Source organism: Nyctereutes procyonoides, unplaced genomic scaffold (genome assembly GCF_905146905.1).
Source record: "Nyctereutes procyonoides isolate TBG_1078 unplaced genomic scaffold, NYPRO_anot_genome, whole genome shotgun sequence".
Taxonomy (NCBI): Eukaryota; Metazoa; Chordata; class Mammalia; order Carnivora; family Canidae; genus Nyctereutes; species Nyctereutes procyonoides.
The window spans coordinates 12701938-12718388 of record NW_026575155.1 but is presented as its reverse complement, the minus strand read 5'-3'; the positions used below and the strand labels follow the sequence as shown (position 1 = coordinate 12718388).

At 40.4% G+C, this 16451-nt stretch overlaps 1 protein-coding gene across 2 annotated transcripts in view; it reads right to left on the bottom strand.

Moving 5' to 3' along the window:
- Positions 1-16451, bottom strand: part of SH3BGR (SH3 domain binding glutamate rich protein) — a 62868-nt gene that overhangs the window by 27412 nt on the left and 19005 nt on the right. For both annotated transcript variants that reach the window (XM_055313513.1, XM_055313514.1), the window contains one exon: positions 13081-13161. In XM_055313513.1, the coding sequence (XP_055169488.1) occupies positions 13081-13161 (81 nt within the window). The remainder of the gene's footprint in view (positions 1-13080; positions 13162-16451) is intronic.

The following is a 16451-nucleotide window of genomic DNA, read 5'->3' as shown; positions in this document are numbered from 1 at the left end:
GGGGCCTGCCTGCCTCCCCACCCAGCTCACCCCCCTCCCCGCCCAGGAACAGGCACTTCTGCTGACCACTGACCACTGAGGGGCTGAGGGCAGGATGCCGGTGGATGGAGGCTTCCACCTTCCAGGCTGCTCCACATCACCTCCCAGCTCCCACCCTGGGCCCTCCTGTGTCTGGAATCCACCTCCTAGGGATAGGGAGAGCCCTGTGAACCACTCCCACCTGGGCAGGGCCTGGCCTTAGTTTCCCCCTTCAAATCAGCCCTTTTGCCTCCCATCTTCCAAGTGTTCTTCCCTAGTTCTTGGTCCTCAGACAGCATCATTGGGGCTTTCCTGCATGGTCATCAGACAAGGGGTAGTAGCATCTTCAACTGGAAGGTCCTCCCCTGTCTCTTTAACTATTCATTCTCTTCCTTCCATCAGGCCTTTTGATCTTTTCTGGAACTCCTGTTATTCATAGATTAGGTCTCCTGTGTCTGAATTCCAGACTCGTGGCTTCTACGCATGGTTTCTACTTCATTGCGTTATTTGCCGCTGTTGAGCTCCTGGAAGCAGGATCGGGCCTCAGCTGTGTCCACTGTCTGTTGTCCATGTTGCAGTTTCAAATTAGCAAATCCCAGAACAGGTGCTGGAGCTCCAGACCCAGCCCTCTTATGGCTCCTGTTAAATGTTTTTCCAGGTCTCCTCTGGCTTCATCATTCATGCTCGTTCAGTGGAAGGCACCTGATCCAGCCGCTCGGTTGGTCTTCCTCCCGCAGGTTACTGGGAAATGCTGAGCTTACTTAGATATTTTTGCCATTACTCAAAATTGCTTTCAACAGGCACTAACTAATCACACCAGAAAATGAGTATCAAAACTTATCATCATGTATCATTTAGGACCAAAAACTCCATGATGCAGATATATCATCTGTGGATGTGTTCAAAGAGCAAATCCACCTTCCAACAGAGGATGCAGCATGACCACCCCCAGAGGGATGGGAAGCCTCTTTTGAGCAATGTTGGTATTGCTGTTGGGAATCTCAGAACTTCCCGGGATAGTGAGGAGGACATCCCTGCTCCCTGGGATGTAAGGATTCTGACACCCAGTAGTCATCCCCATAGTGTTCTGTGAACACAGTGCTCTGACATGGGCATGACCATCCTCATCTCCACCAGCCAGGGGAAATCTAATTACATATATAAGTGGGTGTTTGCCACTGATATCTTAATAATATTCCCCTAAAATAATGTATAGAAGGCATTGATTCGGGACACCTGAGTGGCTCAGCGGTTGAGCGTCTGCCTTCGGCTCAGGACGTGATCCCGGGATCTGGGATTGAGTCCCATATCGGGCTCCTTGCAGGAAGCCTGCTTCTCCCTCTGCCTATGTCTCTACCCCCTCCCTTCTGTGTCTCTCATGAATAAATAAATAAAATCTTAAAAAAAAAAAGAAAAAAAAAAGACATTGATCCTGGGCACCTGGGTGGCTCAGTTAGTTAAGCCTCCAACTCTTGGTTTCTACTCAGGTCATTTTCTCATGGGTCATGGGATTGAGCCTGGAGTAGGGCTCTGTACTCCGTGGGGAATCTGCTGAAGATTCTCTCTCCCTTTCCGTCTCTTTCTACCCCTCACATGCACTCTCTCTCTTTCAAATGAATAAATAAAATCTTCCAAAAAAATAAAAGACATTGATCTTAGTGATTCCTTGCCAGACATTTGATAACCACAGTATAGGTTATCAATCATAACTTCAGTAATTTGCTTTAAATGTTAAGTTGATCATATATTTACTTCTTTCATTTCAATCTAGCATGTTCTAGAAGTAAAAACTACTGTTTTACTTAGGGATTCTTATCATCTACTCATATAGTTTTATTAATATACAGTTGTTTAGGATCTACTCCACACCTACTGACTCTCCTTACTTGATATTCTTTTTTTTTTTAAAGAATGAAATCTTTTTTTTTTAATTTTTATTTATTTATGATAGTCACACAGAATGAGAGAGAGAGGAAGAGACATAGGCAGAGGGAGAAGCAGGCTCCATGCACCGGGAGCCCGATGTGGGATTCGATCCCGGGTCTCCAGGATCGTGCCCTGGGCCAAAGGCAGGCGCCAAACCGCTGTGCCACCCAGGGATCCCATTACTTGATATTCTTGATATATTCCTATCATCTATGGTAAGAATGTGCTTGGCATCATGATATCTTTCATGGGACATATGCTTGGTATATTCACAGTATAGTATGTTGTATATAATTATATCAAGAGTTTTATTCTATCTATCCATTTTTACAAATAAGATATAATGTTTGCTGTCTTTGAAAATAGGCTTTGGGATTATGTTTATAGATATTTTGTCTAGAACTTTTTGAACTGACTTTATTATTTTATTTTGAATGTTGCAGAAACGACCAAATTTTCATATCAGGTGCATTATTCTTGTTTTAATCCCCATAAAGCATTTCGCCTTTGAAAATTATCAAACATTAACCACAGTTATTTTTTTTAAGATTTTATTTATTTATTCATGAGAGACACAGAGAGAGAGAAAGAGAGACACAGGCAGAGGAAGAAGCAGGCTCCATGCAGGTAGCCCGACGTGGGACTCCATCCTGGGTCTCCATGATCCCAGCCTGGGCTGAAGACGGCGCTAAACTGCTGACCCACACGGGCTGCCCAACCACAGTTATTTTAAGTCTTTTGTCATTCACTGATATTTTTCTTAGCTTGTTTTACTCTGATGCTTCCCTAAAAGTTTTTGCAGTCTACTACAAGCCAGACTGCCTCACCTTCCACATAAAATGACCCAGAGGCCCCTAGAAAAGGATTATACGCCAGGCACTTTGGGGTATAGGCTTCTGATGGCAACACTTAAAGATCATTCAGGCCATACTAGTGGACTGAGTCAGGATTTCCAGAACTCTGGCTGAGAAGCAGATGGGTTTGTGTGACCACCAACCCCAGATCCAGTGGAAAGAGAATTAATTACATAGAAATGAATGAATCAGTGAAGATGAGTTTAATTTTTGTATGGAATACTGTTGATGTTATTTTAATGCCCTATTTTCTGGATATAGAAGGAAGCCTCTGTCTTTCCTCTTAAACTTTTTATAAGTTAAAACAATGTAGTAGGCTCTATTTTTGTATGCTGAAATGAGACATTTGTAAGTGATATGGGCTCTCTGACCCCTTCAGAACTCAAAAATTCTAAATTTTTTCTGTGTTTCATAGCAATATAGCTATTTGCTAGGTTCAATAAGAGTGTGTATTTCTTGTTGCCAGGGCATAACTGGAAACTGGGTATGCAACCAAAGTCTTGCCTGGAGTGTGCTTTTGAGAATGATGCTCATTTAATCAAACATGATCAGATGGTTTTAAAGAACTAAAATTGCCTCTATAGAGCCAAGGCTTATTGGCAAAACCCTCTTGGGCAAAACTGGCCTCATGCTTGGCCCCATACAGCCTGCCTTAGACAAGAACAATATTCCAAAAGCAAAAATGCTGTGTATGATATTTAATATCATTTTATAAGCATATATTTTCTATGTAATTGTCAAGATGTCTATTTTTAGAGAGAGCTTAATTTCCTTGCTGATACTTGTCCACAGTGTTGTTTACTACAAAATGACACTGACAAATAATATCATTTCCATAAATCATCAAGTGTCTGTCTTCCCAAAGGATACTTGAAGGACTTCCCCCGTGTACACACGCATAAACACTTATAAATCCAAGCAATGCTGACAACACCAGAGGTTCTAGCACAGTCTGTGCTGCTAACTAGTGGGTATCTGTGCAAATCATGTAAACGCTGTGGGCTTCAAGCCCCCTCCTCTGGGAAGAGAAGAATCTGGACTGGATGGTCTCTTAGCTCTCTCTAGGCTTCATTTTATAATTCCATGGCCATTCCTTTCTTCCACTTAGCTAAAGAGAATTTCATACAATATGACAGTACTTAAGCACAGGTCAGGGCAGGATTTAAAAACTGAAATTAGGGGGATCCCTGGGTGGCACAGCAGTTTAGCACCTGCCTTTGGCCCAGGGCGTGATCCTGGTGACCCGGGATCGAATCCCACGTCAGGCTCCCGATGCATGGAGCCTGCTTCTGTCTCTGCCTCTCTCTCTCTCTCTGTCTCTCTCTCTCTCTCTCTGTGACTATCTTAAAAAAAAAAAACTGAAATTAGGTTTTTTATTAAAAATGTTATTTATTTTTTTTTTGAGAGAGAGAGAGAGAGAGAGCAAGCACAAGTGGGGGGAGGGGCAGAGAGAGAGGAAGAAGCAGACTCTCCACTGAGCAGGAAGCCCAATGCAGGGCTTGATCCTAGAACCCTAGGATCTTGACCTGAGCCGAAGGCAAATGCTTAACCAACTGAGTCACCCAGGCACGAAAGCAAACAGTTAACCAACTGAGTCACCCAGGCACCCCTGAAATTAGATATTTTTTAATGGGACAAGATAAAACATAGCAGAGGCTGAAATAGATTTACATATACTAGTATGGATATATCTCAAAGCATAATGTTGTTTTTTAAAGAACTAATTATAGAACATTCTAAACAATGTAATACCAATCAGCCATTAAAAGTACCAAACAGGGATCCCTGGGTGGCGCAGCGGTTTGGCGCCTGCCTTTGGCCCAGGGCGCGATCCTGGAGACCCGGGATCGAATCCCACATCAGGCTCCCGGTGCATGGAGCCTGCTTCTCCCTCTGCCTGTGTCTCTGCCTCTCTCTCTCTCTCTCTGTGACTATCAAAAAATAAATAAAATAAAAAAAAAATTAAAAAAAAAACCTTTCTTAAAAAAAAAAAATAAAAGTACCAAACAATATATGTATTGCTTGTGGAGATAAACACATAGTTTATATATATATATAGCTTTTTATATAGATTTTGTTTTTAATTCATGATGTTGATGGCTCCCAGGGAGGGAAGGAAGCAGAGCGACCTCATGGTTTCTCTGTAATGTTTGGGTTTTTTAACTAAAGCAAATATGGTATCACATTCATTTTAGAGAGGCACAACCATAAATATTTAAATGAGTCCATGGATTAGTGGTTGCTAAACAGAAGTGTATATCAGAATCAACCAAAGAACTTTTTTAAAATGCAGATCTTTGGTCCTCTCCCCGGTAATTCAAGACTAGTGGGTCTGAAGTAGAACTCAGGCATCTGAATCTTTTTTTATTTTTTTTAGATTTCTTTATTTATTTATTCATGAGAGACACAGAGAGAGGCAGAGGCACAGGCAGAGGGAGAAGCAGGCTCCCTGCAGGGAGCCCAATGTGGGACCCCATCCCGGGACTCCAGGATCATGCCCTGGGCCAAAGGCAGACTCTCAACAACTGAGCCACCCAGGCGTCCCCATCTGAATCTTTAAAACTATACAAGTGACTCTACTGCACAGCAGCCTATCATACAAAATAGTACTATTTAAATAAAATTGAAAAAAATACACAAATGGTCATAACAGCATTACTCATAATTGCCGAAAAGTGAAAACAATTCAAGTATTAATCAACCGGCAGGTGGATAAATAAAATGTGGTCTACCCATACAGTAGAATATTATTCTGCATAAAAAGGAAGAAGTCCTGATACATACTAGAAAATGAATAAACGAACCTTGACGACATGCGAAGTTAGAGAAGCCAGGCAGAAAGAGGAAAGTGTCATGTGATTCCATTTATACAAAATGCCGGAAAAAAATGCCAAGAAGAGGAAAGTCTATATAGAAGAAATTATATTAATAATTCCTTAGGGCTGGGAGAATGAGAACAGAGGGTAGGGGGTAACAGATAAGGAGTGCTGGGTTCTTTGGGGGGTGACTGATGAAAATGTTTCAAAGTAGATTGTGATGATGGTTGCACAACTCTGTGAATATACTAAAAAGCCATTAACTGCACACTTTCAGTGAGTGAACTTTATGCCATGTGAATTACATCTCAGTATAGTGTTTTTAAAAAGACAACCAAAAAATTAAACACTTAATTTCATCATATAACTGAGAAATAAATTACATAGAATTAACTGACATAGGGCAAGAACTTAATAGAATACAGAATGATACTTTTTAAAAAGATTGGGGTCATTGAAAATGACAGGCAGTTTCTAGTTATTCATGAGAAATTGAATGCAGATATTTGCCTTGGCTTCTTCCCAGGACCCCACTGACATGGTAATAAAGACATTTTCTTTTAAAGGATAAACTTACAGTAAGGGACAAAAAGAACAGGTGAGAGGTCACTGCCTAAAAAGAATGCCCATAAATTTTGAAGGCAGAAAAGGAAACAGTTGAATAATAATTTGAAAAACAATTAGAAAATAATTAGAAAAAAATCTAAGACCTAATATCTTACAAAAAGGAATGTGGGGGAATAAGGAGCAGATTTAGATTTCCTCTTCATCCCTGGATGGCAGGTGACTGCCCATTCCTAAATAAGCAGTTTTAGTCTCTGCAGAAGTTGAACCAGTGGGACCCTGGCCTCTTAGCCATGAGGCCAGCTGAGGTGGAGAACCAGAGCCAGGACAAGGGATCTATCTGAGAAGTCCACATCTTGAAAAGGAAGAATTTCCTATCACTCTTTCCGACTTGCTCCCAGAACACTGGCAACAAGATTTACTCCCCACTTACCACCACGGTCTTGAGCTCCTCTATTGCCTCCACCATCACCACCATCATTATCACCATCACCTCCACCATTACCATCACCACCTCCATATCTCCTTCATAACCACCACCACAACCACTACCTCCATCACCTCCACCACCATCATCATCACCCTCACCACCTTCACACTCACCTCTACCACCACCATCACCTCTACCACCACAATCACCACCTCCACTATTTCCCTCACCATCACCAACACCATTAGAACCATATCCACCAGTATCACCACCATCACTGCCTTCACTATCACCCCCACCATCAGCATTGCCTCCACTACCAACATCATCACCTCCACTATATACTTCACCATCACTACTGCCACATCCACTACCTCTATCACCTCGACCATCACCAACACCATTACCACCATATCCACCACCATCACCACCTTCACTATCACCTCCACCATCGCCACCACCACCATCACTTCAACTACCTCCACTACCACCTCAGAAAATGGAAGATTCCTTCTCAGGGAAGCTCAGCTAAACCAACAGCAAAAGCTCACAGTCCAAGATTCCCTAACAGAAAGCCAACAAGTCAGGGTGCCTGGGTGACTCAATCAGTTGAGCATCTATCTGCCTTCAGCTCAGGTCATGATCTCAGGGTCCTGGGATCAAACCCCATGTCGGGCTCCCTGCTCAGTGGGGAATCCACTTCTCCCTCTGCAGATTCCCCTCACTTGTGTGCACTCTCTCTCTCTCAAATAAATAAAGAGAAATCATTTTTTTAAAAAAGCCAACAAGTCATCTTTAAGTTGTCCCGTGGTAAAGTCTACCACACAGAAAGTTGTGACCATGGATTCAACTTTTTAGCAACTTGTTCTTAAAAACAAATATCCCCAGACATCTGAGAAAAATATCTTACATAAAATTAAAAAGGAAACAGAGAAAGGGGACACAGAGAAACAGAATGCAGAGAGTTGAAGAAACTGTATACAAGGAAAAGCCTTATTTAATAAACTCAGAGTTAAGAAAAATTACTTGTATAACAAGAACAAGAAGCTATTTAATAAGGGAGTAGCCCAGGGCAACCCGGGTGGCTCAGTGGTTTAGCGCCACCTTCAGCCCAGGGCATGATCCTGGAGACCCAGGATGGAGACCCACATCAGGCTCCCTGCATGGAGCCTGCTTCTCCCTCTGCCTCTCTCTCTGTGTCTCTCATGAATAAATAAGTACAATCTTTAAAAAAAAAAAAAAAAAAAGAATTACTTAAAAAAAAATAAAGGTTGGATTCTTCTTTAAAAAAAAAAAAAGGGAGTAGCCCAAAACAAGGAAAGAAAACAAAAAACCTTGAAAGAAGTAAAATATGATAGGGAGAAAAACAGAAAGTGGAGTAGAAAGTGGAAGAAATCTCCCAGAAAGGAGAAAAAGACAAAAACATCCATGTTTTTTAATATGAAAGTGAAGAGATTAGAAAATTGTAGAATTAGTCCAGAGGGTTTAATATTCAAATAAGAGGAATTCTAAAAAGAAAGAAGAAAAGTACATGTGAACTAACAGGAAATGAACCACCACAGAGGTAATACCCCACCCCCACCCCTTCCAGAACCAAAGGGCATGATTTTGCGGATTCCAAGGGCCCAGCAAGCACATAGCACAAAAAACAAGGAAAAGACCTCTACCCGGCACGTTATCTTCAAAACAGAAAAAAATGATCCTTAAGTCTCCCAGAAATGAGAAAAACAGAAGCACACACAAATAAAAGATCAAGAGACAGGCTGGCATCAGGCTCTGCAAGAGCAACTCTGCAAATCTAGACAGAACCCGGAGCAGCGCCTTCACACTTCCCAGATGGACTCTTCCCATTTGTCAGAATTCTGTGCCTGAGCAAACCAGAAAGGAAAGGTGAAGGATGCAGGTTTGAGGTGGAGCCTTCTGAGTGTTGTGATAATCCTTGTGGCACCATCAGACCTTTATGAGATCATATACAATTTGATCAAAGTTAATTTTTAATACTCAAGAAATAATCTTTTCACTAAGAAATGAAAATACACATGGAGTCACAAAGATGCACTTAAGATAGAAATTCAGGGCAGCCCTGGTGGCCCACCGGTTTAGCGCCGCCTTCAGCCCAGGGTGTGATCCTGGAGACCCGGGACCAAGTCCCACGTCAGGCTCCCTGCATGGAGCCTGCTTCTCCCTCTCTCTCTCTCTCTTTCTCAATCTCTCTCTCTCTCTCTCTCTCTCTGTCATGAATAAATAAAAATAAAATCTTAAAAAAAAGAAGATAGAAATTCATCAACACCACATTTCCTCTTCATAGCACAATAAAATCTGAAACTAAATTCTAGTGCATCTGGGCGACTCAGTCAGCTAAGCATCTGCCTTCCAATCGGGTCATGATCCCAGGGACCTGGGATCAAGCCCCACATTGGGCTCCCTGCTCAGCAGAGAGCCTGCTTCTCCCTCTCCCTTTGCTCCTCCCCCTGCTTGTTCTCTCTCTCTCTTTCTCTTGCTCTCAAATAAATAAATAAATAAAATATTTTTAAAAAATTTTTTAAATAAACTAAAATTTAAAATTGAATCTGATGCTCCTAAGAGCAAGGTGATCAAACATGCTCACTGGTCTTTGTGTGAAGCTGCTATGCCAGGGTGTGCAGGATAAATATTCCTAGCCCACCAGAGAGAGATTTGGAGGCACACTTCAAGCCCATAAAGACATTCATGCACCTTTGTATCACTAAAAGCACTACCAGAAATGTATCCTTAGGAAATAGTCCAAAAGAAAGACAACATGTTTCATATCAAGAATTACTGTAGAATTCCTTATAATTAAAAAAAAATGAGCAACAAATATTCAAAAATATAAGCACAATAAAAAAAATTATGGCACACCAACTTGATAGAATATTCCATGAACTATTTAAATGACTGTTGTGAGGGGATGCCTGGGCAGCTCAACAGTTGAGTGTCTGCCTTCAGCTCAGGGTGTGATCCCCCAGGTCTGGGGAAGGAGTCCTGCATCAGGCTCCCCACAGGGAGGCTGCTTCTCCCTCTGCCTATGTCGCTGCCTCTCTCTCTGCATCTCTTATGAATAAATACATTAAATATTTAAAAAATAAATAAGTGACTGAAAAATAAATGACTGCTGTGAGGCTGTCACAACAGAAATGAGTTTATGATACAACTAGTAAAGATGAAAAAATAAAGGAATAAGAAAAACTAAAAATAAATAAAGGAATAAAGTCAATTAGGATACATCCATTTAATGGAGTATTAGGCAAAGGGATCACATGTTCATGAGCATTGTGAAAAACAGCACACCATTACAAGTAAAGAAATGAAGGGAACGTGGTGCCCAGGATCTGCTGCAACTAAGGAGAGGGTGCTTCACTGTGACTCCTGGGTAAGAGGGGTCTCTGCCTAAGAATTTGACATATAAAAGGTTAAAGGAAAACTCTCCTTTCTAAGCTTTGCCAGACTACTGTTGACCTGGGATAGAAGTCTTTGTTAAAAAAACAAAAACCAACAAACATAAGGAAACAAAGCAAAACAAAAAACCCCTACTAGGTCTTCAGCTGTAAAATCTAGACTCTCAAAAAAAAAAAAAAATCTAGACTCCTTCCACCATCCACTGGCCTGAGGTCTGGAAAGAAGGGACTGAGAAGTAACAGGAATCTGTCCAGAAGGTGGCAGGGTGAGAAAGCAAGGGCACCTGGCACAAGCAGAGTAGAGCACCTAAATTCATGACTCATAGTTCCAGCATCAGGAGTGAACAGGCACTCTTTAAAATGATCAGATGGCATTAAGGAGGTCATGTGATGCGATGAGCACTGGGTGTTATACACAACTGATGAATTATTCAATACTACATCTAAACTAATGATGTACTACATGTTGGTTAATTGAATTTAAATTAATTAATTTAATTAAGAAATGTGATGCCTCTTAATTAATTAATTAATTAATCAAACAATCAGATGTTGGGGCACCTAGGTGGCTCAGTTGGTTAGGCATCCAACTGGATTTCAGCTTAGGTCACGATCTCAAGATCATGAGATCGAGCCTGCTTTGGGCTCCACAGTGGGTACGGAGCCTGCTGAAGATTCTCTCTCTCTCCTTCTGCCTCTCTCCCCAAAATAAAATAATAAAATAAAATGAAATAATATCATCAGATGCTGTCATATTCTCTTGTCCATGGGAAATGCCCCCAGAGATAACTGACCATGTATAATCCCTCCTTCTCATCACCAGATAGTTCTCCTTTGACCCCTGAAGCCTGGCTTCTGTCTACACCTCTCCTCAGAAACTACTTTTGTCACAGTCACCAAGGACCTTCATGTTGTCTGGGCCAATAGTAACTTTTTGTCCTCACTTGACTCAATCTTTCAGAAGCATTGGACCCTCTTCTTTGAAAAATGTTCCTCGTTGGCTGCCTTAATGCCACATGCTCCTGGTCTCATGTTTCAAAGGCTCTCCATCTTAGCCTCTTCAAGTGACCTCTGCTTATCTACCCAGCTTTAAGCTTGGAGCACCTCCAAGCCTGGGCTCCTCATTGTCAACCCTCTATCAGTATTTTAGCTCTATCCACATGCTAGTAGATTCCACGTGTGCATCTTCAAACAGACCTCAGTGAGACATAGATCAATCTGCAACTACCTCACTTCTTTACTTAGATGTCTCATTCAAACATCGCCCTGTAAATGTGGTCCTCCACCAAAGCGAATGTCTACACCCAACAACTAGAAGCAATCATTCATTCCATCTCCATCCCCACATTCAATCGATCAGCAAGTCTTATCAATTATTCCTCCAAAATAGGCCCTAAAATCACCTACTTCTGTGTAGTTTTATCCCACCACCCTAGTACAAGCTGCCATGACATCTCATCTGTATTACTATGATAGTTTGTACACTTGTAGTTCATTCATCCTATAGTAACCAAAATGAGTTTTCAAGAAGGAAATAAGGTTACTTCTCTGCTTAAATCCCTTACAATGTCTCCACTACACCTAAGATAGAATCCAGAGCACCACAATGGCTCATGGGATGCCCACCTGTAGCTCCCATCTCCTGTGGTACTTCCACCCCTCACTCCAGCAATGTGGGCTCATGGCAGCTCTTAGAACTTTCCATGCTCTATCCTGCCTCAGGGAATTTTCACTTGTTATTTCCTTTGCCTGAAATAGTCTTCCCTCCACCCTTTCTTCCAATCTTCAAGACACAAGTGACCTGAGTGTCCCCACCAAGAAATGTACCTTAACACCAAGGCACCATGTCTTAAATGTAATAACTAAACTAACATGACCCAATTAACAAACTCCTATACCAAATAAAACTTCCATACCAAACTCCTATGCCAAATAAAAAAGATTGAATTGCATGTAATAGCCTTTTTTAAACTGTTAACAGAGTGTGTGAAATGTGTTGCATTTAAGATGACCAAAGCCAGAAAGCTATTTCACTAAAAGGAAGTATTTTCTTCCTCATATAAAACCACTAACCAACTGTGAAATTTACATGTTACATTCAGAGAAAGAATTGGTGCTAGACCTGCATATGTTAACCTAAGCACTAAGAGGTCCCAAATGGCATTACCTGAAGAATGCCGACATATGAAAGACAGCACAGCCACATGCCTCTGAGACAAACCCATCTCTATAAGGTAGGATTTTGAGTTGTTTCTCCTACAATGAGAATTAATTTGGACTCAGTCATCACAAATCTCTTTTGAAATGAAGCTGAGTACAAACAAATTAATTAAGAAATAAATGAGTTAAACAAATGTGTACTTGTATCTCTGGAGAGTCATGTGCGAGATTCTTGGGAGAAGTAAGGATACAGTGGCTGGTGCATGGACTGAGCCAGATGGTCTCCATTAGACAAATTCACGATATTGGCTTCATTAGTATAATTCTGTGTTTAAATGACATAATTATACGTAATCAAAGATAAAACAACACCAGAAGGAAAAAAAAAATCTGTTGAGATTTATCTTGTTCTGTGTCTAGATCTTACCTTACCCCTCTCTAAAAAAAAAAAAAAGCAAACCCAACACATTTTAAACAGAAAGAATTAATATAGGGTAATATATTATTATAAAATTAACCAAGATAAGCTACATGAGAAGTTAATTCATTACAAAATAATTTCAGAAATGCAACCTGGGAACTCAAATCTTTATTTTACATTTTTATTTAGTGCATTTAAGATTATTGAATGCAATGTTTCTTAATCTTGGTATTTATAAGTAAGCAAAACTTATTACAACAAGGTGTAAACAACAAAAAAAATGAAAAGCATAGTTTTAGAACATGCTCTAGTAAAAACCTTGCATTATCTCTATGCATAAGACTTCATTAGAATAAGGAATATATGAGCATCATCTTAATTTAAAGGTCATCACTTATTAAACAGTCTTGGATGCTGATTTCTAGCTTCATTTACTCTGACTTCTATGGGGCCCCAATGGGGTGTTCAAGCTTACCTTTGAGCCAGGAGGAGGAGCCAAACCAAGAAATGAATAAATAATATTCTCTTCTTTTGCAGAGAAGAAAGAGTCAAAATCCTTGAGGAAAAGGGAAAGAATGTTTAAACCACATTGCACACCTGTGAGCCAGAATATTTACCTAAGTTGGTCTTTTTTATTAGTCATTAAGTTAGAAGCTAACACAAAAGGTTATCCCAGTTTGTTTTGTCAAAGATGACTAACCCCAAAAGTTAAGAAATCTCTAACCATGAACTTTACATTTGTTTTTAATCATTTCACTGTGGAATACAGAGCAATGAGAACAACACACACACACACACACACACACACACCTGTTCATGCTCAGGAACTGCAGACAAGACTCAGATATACAGAGTGAAAAGATTCTCCAAAAGTTTCATATCTTTATCTGGTTTCCTTATAATTTGGTCCTATGATTTGGACCCTGATCAGCTGTGACTAAAATAACACAGGATTTCTCTAATGTTATGTAATAGCTTCTATAGGACAAGACCTATCATCAGACCTTCTGATACTAGCAGCCACAGGATTATGGAGGGTTTACAGTGGCACTTGTTTTGGCAGAGTGCGAAAAACTACCAAGTAAGGTGAAACATGGTAGCTGATTAAAATCTGGAGCTCAGTAAAGCTGTATCCACCCTGCCACGAGCCTACCCAGGGGTCCATCCCTAAATCCACACTTCAGTAGTGTGGTTGTCAATAGCTCAGAAAAGTTTCATTTCATATAATTAAAACATAGGAAATATTCACCAGACTACTTCATGAATGCCAATCTTGGTCATCAAGGAGCGATCAGTTTCTTCACACACCGAGGGTGGTGTGTCTGGCCCAGCTTGACAGACAGCACTCAAACTTAGCCATGTAACTGCCCTCTACTCTTATGTGTGTTAAGAAGCTTAAAACCAAATACAAGCCACTGACATTGGGGGAAAAAATGTCATGTATTCTTGTGTGCCGATCTTATCTAAACCTTTATTTTCCTACCCGTTGCTCAGATTTGCTCAGTGGTTAATTGCATTCTTTTATGTTGAATGCATTTTTTGTAAGCTTCCCCAAATCTTAGTTGAAGAAAATAGAGCATCAAGAGCAAGTAATCCTTTGGTATTGATTCCTGGAGCGTGCACTGGCTAGATGTTGTTAACAATTACATGATAGAAGGGCGCCTGGGTGGCTCAGTCAATTGAACATCCAACTCTGGATTTCAGGTCAGGTCATGATCTCAGGGTCGTAGGATTGAGCTCCACATCAGGCCCCATACCTTGTGAGGGGTCTGCCTGAGATTCTCTCTCCCTGTGCCCTCCCCTCCACCCTGCTCATATACTTTCTCTCTCTAAAACAAATAAATAATTATCTTTTAAAAGATTACATGATAGAACACATTAGTAGAGAGTAGGTGAAATATAAGGTGAACTTATTCTATTTTTTAAAAAATTCTATAAACATCTGTAACTTCTCTGGTTGGCCAGCTTTAGAAGCTTTCAAGTCAAGAAAGGTTTTCTTATTAAATGAATTGTCTTTTGCTTCAACTTAGATCGAAATAACACCTTTTTTTTCTTTCTTTCTTTTTTTAGGTCCAAATGGCTTCTCTAATTTGACTCAGCAACAATTTGTCATTATTTTTGACTTGACACTAACAAATAGATACAGAAAATAATGAGTATAAAATGTTTTTTCAACTTCCAGTCATGTTAGTGTAGCAGATTAGATGCCCTGAAACACTATCTCAAAAAAAAAATTTTTTTAAGAAGCCAGAATAAGAAAAGTCTAGATACATTGCTGAGCTGATACAAAAGGAAAGATTATTGCCAGGTGAGACCAGGCATTCTAAGAATAAGCACATACCAAGGCTGAGTTCCTGACAAAACCAGTAAATCTTTTATGCCCACTTTGATGCCATGGAGAGTAAAGGCTGGAGTGGATAAAGCCTAGAACTCATGGTGAGGAATTTTATAAAAGGACAGCAGTGAGGGAGGGAGTAAAGGAGGCAGGCAGAAGGAGGAAAGAAAAAGCTTCCCCAGGAAAAGAATGACAATTAGACTGACTGGCTTCTTAACAGCAACAAAGAAGTTGGAAGAAAGTGAAATAATAATTTCAATGTCTTTAGAAAAAACAATTATCAATCCAGAATTTTAGACTCAGTGAAACTATTTTTTTCAGTGAAACTATTTTTGGACATGAGGATAGAATAGACAGTTTCTCTGTTCAAAAAAAATATTTTTGAACAAAAATTTGGAGAATTTATCACCAATAAACACTCACTTAAAGAAACTTTTATAGGCTATATTAGACCAAAGGAAAGTGATTCCAGATGTATTATCTACAATGCAAGAAGAAATAATGAGCAAATATGTTAATAAATATGTGCATAAATCTAAACTGAAACAAGTATTGACTATAAAAACAATAATTAGAAGTGTCTAATTTATGTGGTGCAATGACGGCCAACAAACAAAAGTACTAAAAAATCAAAACATGTGTAAATAATGGAATATTACTCAGACATTAGAAACGACAAATACCCACCATTTGCTTCAACGTGGATGGAACTGGAGGGTATTATGCTGAGTGAAGTAAGTCAATCGGAGAAGGACAAACATATGTTCTCATTCAATATAAATAATAGTGAAAGGGAATATAAGGGAAGGGAGAAGAAATGTGTGGGAAATATCAGAAAGGGAGACAGAACATAAAGACTCCTAACTCTGGGAAACGAACTAGGGGTGGTGGAAGGGGAGGAGGGTAGGGGGTGGGGGGAATGGGTGACAGGCACTGAGGGGGGCACTTGACGGGATGAGCACTGGGTGTTATTCTGTATGTTGGCAAATTGAACACCAATAAAAATTAATTTATTAAAAAAAAACGTGTAAATAGGCAAGTGGTGATTAAAGTATGAAGGCTCTTTTAATGTTTGGCACACACACGGTTGTACATGTTGTTATTGCTCTTTAAGTTCTGTATTTTTATCACATGACACATTTCATACTACATTTTTAATGATGTGAAATAGCTTGTCCAGTAACCTCTGTGTGCGGGGAGTGCCCTGCTCCCTACCCCCACCAACTGGGCTTGCATCCTGCCTCCTTTGCAACCTTGAGGATACTTTCCTGTGCTCAATGGCCAAGGTCCCCTTTGGTTGTGTTCAGGCCCAGGCAGGCACCCAGCCCTTACCTGGGCTAAAATGCATAGAGTCCAACTTGGAATTGACAGACATGTCTGCTACTTCCAGTTAGCATTCCTCTGCCAGGCGGGTAACCTGGCCTCCACTGCATCTGGCTTCCCATCGGGTGTCTCTTTTCTCTAGCTAACAGTTGTCTGCCACACCCTGGGATAATATCTTCATCTGTTCT